The 11,252-nt window shown below is 41.0% G+C and overlaps 1 protein-coding gene across 1 annotated transcript in view; it reads left to right on the top strand.

The window, feature by feature from the left end:
• The first annotated feature begins 6,516 nt into the window (after window positions 1-6,516).
• Window positions 6,517-11,252, top strand: part of LOC137609483 (protein starmaker-like) — a 9,774-nt gene continuing 5,038 nt past the window's right edge. Inside the window, exon 1 of the mRNA XM_068336534.1 lies at window positions 6,517-7,488. Within this exon, the coding sequence (XP_068192635.1) occupies window positions 6,885-7,488 (604 nt within the window). The 5' untranslated portion in view covers window positions 6,517-6,884. The remainder of the gene's footprint in view (window positions 7,489-11,252) is intronic.

Here is an 11,252-nt window from a genome sequence, read left to right as displayed (position 1 = left end):
GTGTGTTATGGTGATGAACGTTTCTGGACTTTTTCAGGGAGGGAGGGCGGAAGCCTTGCTGTTCATCCCTGATGAATAGTCAGCTTCAGCTCCAATGACAGTGTTTCCGCTCCTGGAGACTTTTATTGAGCATGTTTAGGTACGTGTTCTAAACAAGCAGTGCTATTAACTATCATTTCTTCTTTCGGCTTGTTGGAGTTTACATACCTACACAACAGCGCTGTCTGTTCAATTTCGATCACATCACACGACTCATCACATTTAATTGATAATGCTGGAGTTGAATTAATGTCCTGGATTTGCTGACTGGTGATATTGCATCTTCTTTCCTTCACTGTCTTTGCAGAGAGAAGCATGTATAACTTTCTGTATTGTTTTGTTTTCATTATTTTAATGAGTCCTTCATGTAATCACCACCTATTGGACATATAATCTGGGGGACTGTTTGTGTGTTGGAACCACCTTATCCACAGCGGTAACTTGGGTCAGAGAGCAGGCACCACACAGGGAACAGTTGATTTCTGGCAACTGGCTAGCATGATTAGCGTGGCTAGCGTGACTTTCAATTCCCGTCTAATCTGTATGAACTCATATATATGCACATGTATCTGTACCGACAAGCAGCGGCCCTCCTCCACCCACCACTGAATGGCCGCAGCGCTGCTGTCCTTTATTAAATACAATGTGGAATCCTCGTGACTCTCTCTCAACCTGACATGGTCCGGCAGTCCTCCAGGACAGAGTGGTAGTGCTGCAGCTGACGGCAAGGACTAGACCCGGGTAGATCCACCCTCAGGTGGCCAGAGACACCGGGAGTCTCACCCGATTGGTCAGGACTCATGTCACATCACTCACCACCCACCCACTGTGCTGCCAACCATCACCACTGCTTTCTAAAGACAGGGCAACAACAGCTTAGGACCCCAGAGTGCATCTGAGCTGTCCTAAAAGGAGCCTGACTAAATTTTTAAACAACACGATATCGATGATAACATAATAAAGCGCAGAAAATTTACAACAATAAGTTTTGTTTTTTAAATGTTTTAGCAATAAGTAGAATATCTTTCTATTGTTTTCTGTTAAGTATTATTTTTTAATTTTGTGATTAATCTCTAGGGAGCCACTAAAGAGCCGCATGCATCTCCAGAGCCACAGGTTGCAGACCCATATCTTGTGGGACTCCAGCTTCCAGACTGACAAACAGCTCCTGGCTAACCAACCAGACATATAAAAAAATAAAATGAAAACATTACTGTATATGTGTATTTAGTATGTAGATTTGGAAAATGGTTATAGTGTGCCCTCGTTCCTCGCGAGTAATGCATTCCAGGAACCACACGCGATTAGCAAATTCCGCGTTAGTACAAAAAAAACTATTTTATCTGTCCATCCATCCATCTTCCACCGCTTATCCGGAATCGGGTTGCTGGGCAGCAGCTTCAACAAGGAGCCCCTAACTTCCCTTTCCCCGGCCACATCCACCAGTTCTGACTGGGTGATCCCAAGGCGTTCCTAGGCCAGTGTTAAAATATAGTCCCTCCACGTGGTCCTGGGTCTGCCCTGAGGTCTCCTCCCAGTGTGACATGCCAGGAAAACCTCCCTAGGGTGGCGCCCCGAAAGCGTCTGCACCAGATGCCCAAACCATCTCAGCTGACTCCTTTCCACACTAAGGAGCAGCGGCTCTATTCTGAGCCCCTTGTGAACAGCAGTGTGTCTCACCTTATCTCTATGGGAGACATCAGCTATTCACCCGAGAAAGCCCATTTTCGCCGCTTGTATCTACAATGTTGTTCTTTTGGTCATGACCCATCGCACATGACCATAGGTGAGGGTAGGAATGAAGATTGAATGGTAGATGGAGAGCTTTGCCTCTCGGCTTAGCTCCCTCTTTGTGACAACAGTGCGGTAAAGCGACTGCAATACCGCTCCTGCTGCCCCAATTGTCCGTCCAATCTCACGCTCCATTGTTCCCTCACTCGTTAACAGGACCCCAAGATACTTAAACTCCTTCACTTGTGTAAAGACCTCATTCCCCACTTGGAGAAGGCAGTACACCGGCTTCCTGCTGAGGACCATGACCTCAGATTTGGAGGTGCTGATCCTCATCCCCGCCGCTTCACAGTCAGCTGCAAACTGGACCAGTGAGCACTGCAGTTCACAGGCCGATGACGCAAAGAGGACCACATCATCTGCAAAAAGCAGCGATGCAATCCTCAGCCCACTGTAATGTAACCCCTCTTCACCACGACTATGCCTCGATATCCTGTCCATGAAAATCACAAACAGAATTGGTGATAAAGCGCAGCCCTGGCGATGGCCAACAGCCACTCGGAAAAAGTCCGACTTACTGCCGAGAACCCGAACGCAGCTTTCACTTTGGGCGTACAGGGATTGGATGGCCCTGAGGAGAGGCCCCCTCACCCCATACTCCCGCAGTACCTCCCACAATATATCCCTGGGGACCCGATCATATGCCTTGTCCAAGTAGACAAAACACATGTAGACTGGATGGGCATATACCCATGCCCCCTCTAGGATCCATGTGAGAGCGAAAAGCTGGTCCGTTGTTCTACGACCAGGACAGAATCCACATTGTCACTCCTCAATCTGAGGTTCGACAATCAGCCGGACCCTCCTTTCCAGCACCTTGGAGTAAACTTTCTTAGGGAGGCTGAGCAGTGTGATGCCCCTGTAGTTGGCACACACCCTCTGGTCCCCCTTTTTAAAAAGAGGAACCACCACCCTAGTCTGCCACTCTTTCAGCACTGTCCCAGACTTCCACGCAATGTCATCCATGACAGCCCCTCAACACCCAGAGCCTTCAGCATTTCCAGGCAAATCTCATCAATACCCGGGGCTTTGCCACCGTGAAGTTGTTTAACTACCTCGGTGACTTTTCCCAGAGAGATTGACTGGAATCCCCCGTACCCATAACCCAAACCCATAATTTCTGAAATAATGATTTCCACAAATTAATAGGTGGAAAGGCTGGAGAGGTGATCTTGGCTGTACTCTCTGGAGTAATAGTGAAAATGTTAACCCTTTCCAAGGGTGTCCCTCTTAGTTCACAACTGCCTGGGCTGTAGCTCCGCATTCAATTCAATTCACTTGTCCTTCATTCATTCATCTTCATAACCACTTCATCCGGCGTAGTGGGTCACAGGTAGCTGGAACCTTTCCAAGCTGTCCTAGGGCGTGAGGTGGGGGCAAACTCCGGGCACGACGCCAGTGCACCAGAGAGCCATACAAAGACAGACAACCATGCACGCTCACACTCACACACTGCGGGCAATTTCAATCTATAAATTTTTAAAAAAAGAACCCCACCACATCTCATTTTTAATAAGGAAAAAATGTACTCACTAGGATGAAACAAAGAACAACCAAGACAATGTTATACCTTTAAATGAAATCTTCAAAGTCACTTACACATCAGTCCCTGTAGGCAACTTTATCATGGAAAGTGATTTCCCACTTTAGCCTGCCCTTACATGGAAAGAGCTGGGGTTGGTTGCAATGCAGTATCATATTCAAGAAGGCAAATGAATCCTGCTGGCAAATGTCAAATCCAGTTGATGAATCGGCTGATGCAGCACATTTGCTGTCATCTTTTCACCCCACAATACTCTGTTCAATAGTTTAAATAACATACATTCCTTTTATTTTTACCCTGACAAAATGGGTTTCAGTGAGGGCCTGTGTTAAGGTCTGCCCTAAAAGAAAGCAGACACACAAATGACACATGAATCATCTGATATTCTACACTAATAACAAGCATGTCTCCTTTAATAATACATAGAGAAGAGGAATAAAAAAAGTAGCTGTAGTTAGCTAACTGGGTCAAGTGGGTCAATGGAGGCAGTCAGTGGTCCAAACTAAGAGACAAGATATGTCTTTGGCATGTCTTAGTTCATCTCCACTTTCAGCCACTTCGCAGTCTTCATCTTGATCAGATCTCTTCCTTCATTCTGTACTTTGGTCTCTCCCACTCAGCTGTTTCTTTACTACCATTAGTTCAATGACATTTTAAACTTCATTATAAACTTATTCTAAATCCCATTCTGATGAATCAAAGATAAACTGTAGTCTAAAGTTTTATTTCATTTAAGAATAATCTCAGGTGACTCAGAAGGTTTCACTTTATTCTTATGTTCTTGTGTCTGGGCTGACTGGAAATGTAAAGATACAAGCAAGTACAAATGATGTATTGACATGGCGCTCCACATAAAAGTCAATCAAACATGACTATTTTTAAAAGTAAGATTAGTGAGTCCTACATAACGTAGATGTTCGACTGACCAAAACTATTTATGTAACCAAAATGGGACTCAAAAAATCTATAAACATTCAAACACGGCATTTATTTGGCTTGAACAGTCTCAAGCATCATTTTGCATGTATAAAATGAGGTCAATGGAAGGAGAACACTATCACTAGCATTACTGCAGTGTGCACATAATTAAACTGACTGTGTGTGCAGTCCCACACAGAAAGAGCAGAGAAGCTCCTATTACACTGACTCTGGCAGTGTGAAGCTTTAAATAGAGGGCATGTCAACTCCTCACTGCACAAATCTGTCTATTTTGGGTGGAGTGTGTAGGGGGCTGAACAGACAAGAAGATGGGCTTGAGGTCAGTAGCTGGGTTTGTTTGTACCATAGTGTGCAAATACTCAGCAATGGGTTATATAGGAGCTGGATAAGTAATAATTTGGGTAACCATGTTTATTCAAATATACAACTGGCATCAGATATACTGATTATAAAGACCCAAGCTGGCCCCAAACATGCCGATATGCCCTTTACTCTCAAATAATGATCAAGAAATGCCCAGTGGTACAAATGTTTAAACAGTGGGCTGCAAAATTCCCAGTATCATTGAAAATTCATCATTTTGTGACCATTAGGGCCCAGTAAATTTCAGATAATATCTCAGTTTAGTTCCATTTTGATGATGAGGATGATGATGATGATGATGATGATGATGATGATGATGATATTACTGATGCCTTGAGGACCTAGCGGAACCTTCATGTAAAGTAGACAGTCTTTGTTCACATTGGCAGACAATACACAAAAACATTCCGGGGGGCCACCAGAGGGCAGAAGGCCCAGTTCTATCTCCAATAATTTGCACCACTTTCCTAAACTGAAAATCTGCCAGGTGTTAGAAGATGGATGAGGAAAAGGAGCACCCTTTGAAGAACTGTTCTTTACCTCCACATGGTGATCACCATGACTTGTGTCTCTCCTAATTCGATGCTCCATGTATATAGACGGGAATATTTTTTACATTGAGTGTGTCACTTAGACTCAACGACGAACCAATTAGACTTGGGTGATATATGATATCTTATCTGCCATAAAATTTGCACTTAGACATTAGGATGAGCTCCTTTCAAAATTACAGTCCAAAGGTTATTGTTACTGACCATACCTAACTGTTACTTACAATACTGACCATATCTTCAGAATTTATTCTGATAGAATTATGAAAAAAAATTGTTGACATTGTACATCCTCTTTAACATCATAATGCTTCACCGTTCATGAATCACACCTTAACCGACATTTTGACTTTTCTATTACCCAAATATTTTTGTGGCTTTTATGGAAAAGAATTTTTTAGGTAAGTGGTCGTCTTGTCTGGAGTGTATATTATAATTTGGAGCCCATCTGATAATATAAGTAGGCTGTCATTATTTGAATGACTGAGATATTGAAGGTGCTCATTCTACAACACCATGGTGTAAAAATCAGTGATCACCAAACATATTAGTCTTAATTTCACATAAATAAATATTTTCAACACTGACTATTCATGGAAATGTTTCAAAATCCAGAAGTGTTCCAGGAGACATCACCTTGGATTAGAGGGCTGATCTAAGAAAAGCTTGCGTAGATATCCTCAAGAAGAAAATTATTATTAAAATAATTAATAATCATCCTCTGTGAGCACAAATATGCATACCACATGTCATGGTCTCAGTGAGATACCTTACACAGCGTCTGGTAAACCAGGAACCTAACTTCAACCAACTTTATGATCACTGGGCGTTGCTGCTAATGACAAAAATATTTGTACAAAAAGCACATTTGAATATTTGCTCCAAAAATTAGATGTAACAAATATAATTTGTACAGGGTACCACTGCATACAAAGTGTCCAGCCTTACACCAAGCAGTTCTCCACCTTTCTGAGTACGTACATATGAATGTACAGAGAATGCTCATCTTTTTACTGTGGTCCTCTCCACACTTAAACGTTGAACCCTTGATCTAAAGTTAAACATGAACATTTGATGATGTTGGAAAAGCAAATATGCTCCACTCATTCCATATACCACTCTCTAATCACTCCCCTGTTCTGAATAGCTTATGCATAGTGCAGGCCTACCCACCAGCATTTGCCCCTGTCATTCAACCTGACTGCCCCCCCGCTTCCTCTTAGCTTACCCCATAGGTTGATCAAACTCTTTTTCTGTCGCTTGCCCATTAGTCAGGTCTGTGTCTCCAGTGTTGACCAGTTACTGACGGCTCTCCTCCCAGCTTCTTATTGCAGTCTTAACTGATCACACAAATCTTACGCTGGACTGCAAGTTTTTGTGGTCTGAAATTCAAAGGGAGGGTTACATGCTTTTTTAAGGATCATTTTTACCAGGCTTGGGAGCAATTATCTGGATCTTAGCTTGGAATATCTTCTCTGCACTGGACCTTGGCTATTGGATCCCATTATAATTGTCAGTAATAGCTAACTAAAGCGTCTTTAGTTTCTTTTTGAATTTGTAAGTTGTGTGAGGGACAAATAGGCAAAAACCTGCAGTGCTGGACTCCTGCAGTGACTCCAGGTTAATTCCTCATTAGCTGGGTGCTCCTGACTGTCAACATGGCATCGCTGAGAAGTTTAATTCTTGGGCTTTTGCTGGCGCTGCTCTGCTCCTTCCATACCCCATTGGCTCCCACTGCCAAGGCACAGGATCTGCCATTCCATTCCGAGCAAGGTCTTGTGGCTGATGATGATGATGATGATGATGATGATGATGACGATGATGATGACGATGACGATGACGATGATGATGACGACGACGACGACGATGACGATGATGATGATGATGATGATGATGATGATGATGATGATGATGACGATGATGACGACGATGATGACGATGATGACGACGATGATGACGATGATGACGATGATGACGATGACGATGACGACGATGATGACGATGATGACGATGATGATGACGACGATGATGACGACGATGACGACGATGATGACGATGATGATGACGACGACGATGATGATGATGATGACGATGATGATGATGACGACGATGACGACGATGATGATGATGATGATGATGACGATGATGACGACGATGACGACGACGATGACGACGATGATGATGATGACGATGATGATGACGATGATGACGACGATGATGACGATGATGATGACGACGATGATGACGATGATGATCACGAAGGTCAGTTACTTTAGATATTCATTCGCTTATGCATCACCACATCCCTTTGGGCCATTCTGTGTGAAGATTACGCATTTCAAATATCGATGGTTCCACGAAAATATGTTGTGTGTTCAGACTCATGCAACTAGTGGCTCAGCAAAGAGTCAAAACTCCTGCTCTGATTCAACAAGTTTTCATCACTCATCCTATATCTGAAGTCCAATTGTCAGTTAAGGCCTTGAGCATGCAGTTAGCAATTAATAGGGTACACAAATGTGTGCACATACATTTCAAGATCACACCTCACAACACTCTCACAACCATCTTACAGTCTCATCATGTCCTTAATGTCTCAGAGCTCATAGGTAATCAAAGTCCCTCCTCCACCTCTTTCAGCTGTCCATTTCCTTTGCAGTCTCTGACACTTTGTTCTTTTCCCTGCTTAACTAGAGTTATGAACACTCTGGGGAAATTGAACTGGCCCATCTGAAGTCCAACTGTCTGAAGTCCTTCGTACAGTACACTAAATATGAACTTGAGGACTGCAGAAGCTTTGATTTGAGAGAGAGAAAGAACAAAAAACATTTTCACACAAACCAAGCCTCACTTGGAAATCAGTCTTTGGAAAAAATGTTTCCATCACTAGGATCTTCCTTTCTCATTTATTTTGGATCAGATTGACCTGCATTTGTGTCCTTTTTTGAAACTACAGAGAAAGAAAGAGAGACAGTGAGATTGAGATTTGTTTATGGGTGCGTGAGAAACAGACAGAGGGATGATAAAGCTTGAGGAAGGTGTAGGAGGGCCATTACCTAAATACATTCATTTAAAACCCTAAATGAAAATAAATGAAAAATTTCTCTCTTTCTCCATATCTCTCAATCTCTTTCTTTCTCTGTGGGGCATTTGTGCCACTGTTTGTTTCAGAGAAATATAATGCATAGAATTTATATATTAAGTCTACTGTCTGTATTTGTAAAATTACTACAGATTACTTTCAATGTTTCTGTGAACAATGTGATGTACTGCGCCAAACCCTTAATTATATTAATAACCTTTGATGCAGGTCAGTAGTTTATTCAAATGTTTTTTTTCTCTATCTGCTAATTTCCCCACACTATTTAGTCCACATTTGGCACCGATATACTAAAATACCAAATTTTATTATTTTGTGAAATTGAGCAGAACAAATGCATATCCATTTGTTAAGAAATATTATAACTGTGAATTTGCAAAGGCTTTTTTAAACCTTCAGGGAGAGAGTGACTGGGGAAAAAGAGAAACTTCTCAGTTAAAAGACGAAGTCAACTAGCTTAATTACAGTACTGCTGAACTGCAAAGAGATGAAACCTTTGTCTTTTTTTTCTTTTCATATTTTGAAATGGAATTGAATGAAATGAGATTTTGTGATGACTGTAGAGTTTCATTTGTGCTAATAATGACAATCAGCTCTGTTCATATACCTTTAACCTCACTTTCATCCATTAAATAAAGGCAAAACCAATGAAGGAAATTTTTTATTAAGAGTTGTATAATGAATTGAAAAAATCTTTAATTTTATCATAAAAATATGTTTGGCCATATTCCCTGCATAAGGACCAGAATGCTGAGCTACTGATACTTGACAATCGTGAGTATGTGATCTGACCACTGCATGTTCCTCTGAATGATTTTTATCAATCTTTGTCCGTTATTTATTTTCTTTCATTTTATATACTGGAATGATCCCTTTGGGGAAATTAAGAGTACACTCTAGTGTTAGTAAGTCACACACATACATATGTATGTTGTGTACAGGCCCCTGTAACACACACACACACACACACACACACACACACACACACACACACACACAAACACACACACACACACACACACACACACACACACACACACACACACACACACACACACACACACACACACACAAGGAGCCTGTAAGCATGCAATGGGAGGTAGAGTGGCGAGCAGCTCCTGCAACAAATGAGCAACTTGTAAAGGGGGACAACACCTTGCTCAAGGGTGCCATGGTGGTGCTCAACCTGGGGTGACAGGGCGGGAGCAGGAATCGAGCTGCCAATCTTGGGAACAATGGATGACCAGCTCTGTGGTGGGATAAACCTATTAGGCACAAACGTGCTCTGCCTGCGTGTCTTTAGAGATCTGGCATGACATCAACACCGGGTGAAACATTATCTTCAGTGATTTTGACGGCAACTCATTTTGCTCTTTAACTATGTCATAGTGGAATTTGTAATAAGTAGGAGGATGTTCTCAAATACTGCACACACTTGTCATTTGTATTTTTCTACACTTGTTAATTATATTTAACTATGGATTATCTAACAGCTCATATTTATGCAGTTTATCTAATATCTACTGATTTAAAAGACAACATCTCCTTTTAATCTACAACAATAGCTTTAGCTACAGGTTGAATGACCCAGTCGTCTTAAAATAAAGTTATATTAATATATTAATAATAAAGTAAAAACCCTTTTCTGCCAGCACATACCATTAAAATGGCGCTTAAAACTTAAAGAAAAAGCAATTGTATTCTGCTAAAATATCATAAAATGTCACAGACAAGCATCATTTGCATTTTGAATAATAACATTCACATTCACTTTTTCACTGGAGTCAAAGTTCTGAATGTGTTTTATTCAGTGGTCCTGAAAAGTAAATCACAAAGACAAATAGGACACCTCAAAAATTAAACTAACTTAACACAAAAACTCACAGAACACCACAGCAATTCACTAAACAGAACTAGAAATTTGAAATCAAATTAACAAAAAAATGATGAGCACAATACTTGTAGAAGGTTATGACACATATCTTAAAAAGACAGTCAGAGCTCACTATAATCATTGATGATCTTTGTTAATTGCAGGTCATCATGTTTTCTGTTTTATAGCTAATGTTTATGTTTGATCGTTGCAATTTCTGCTTTATAGTGGTGTTTTCTCTCTTTCCCAAGAGTTCTTATTATGTTTTTTTCAATTGTTGCATACTTTTGACTGTTTTGTAATTGTGTGTCCCTGTTGTGATTGTTGTGATATTCGTTGTTTCACTTCTACCCATGATTTTCACAAAGATCTGAAAGACTGCTTTTTTATTTTTTACATGTGGAAGTAAAAACAACAAAATAGACTGAACAGCAAAACAAACAAGATCATTGAAAGTAGACAGAACAACAATAACAATAGTCAGAGCAATGACTCCCACACGTCCAAAAAGGAGCAGGGTGAAGCATATGTTTATTTAAATCTACCCCTTTTCAAATACTTAAATAACAATTAATAATCTCTGTCATACTGTATATAGACATAAATATTTACAAAAACAGAAAATGAATAAATTAAACACACATATTTACAAAAACGGAAGTACCGAAAATAAACATAGTGCATATAAACAAATACATAACTCATTTAAGATGACACCTGATTGTTAAAGCCCTTCTTCCGTCCTGTACCTGTTGAAAACCATGTTTGAACTGAATTGAGAATTAACTCACCTGGGCCTCATACATGCAACATCCAGGTAAAGTATGTCGTCACAAGCAGAAAACTGCTGGATGACTCCATCCAGAAGGAGAAAACAGCATTACTACTACAGCTGTTGGTCTATAGCAGGGGTCCCCAAACTTTTTCTTGTAAGGGTTGTTTGGGTTCAACTGGGAACGAAACCGCTGGGTTCTCTGCAGAGAAGTTTTGGGTAGCAGGGAGATGGATAAAGCTGTGCTTTTTCACTTGTTCCAAAACCAGTACTAGCTTCAC

This window comes from Antennarius striatus, chromosome 16 (assembly GCF_040054535.1).
Source record: "Antennarius striatus isolate MH-2024 chromosome 16, ASM4005453v1, whole genome shotgun sequence".
NCBI lineage: Eukaryota > Metazoa > Chordata > Actinopteri > Lophiiformes > Antennariidae > Antennarius > Antennarius striatus.
Note: the sequence above shows the minus strand (reverse complement) of the source record. Positions and strands in the feature narration are given on the sequence as shown.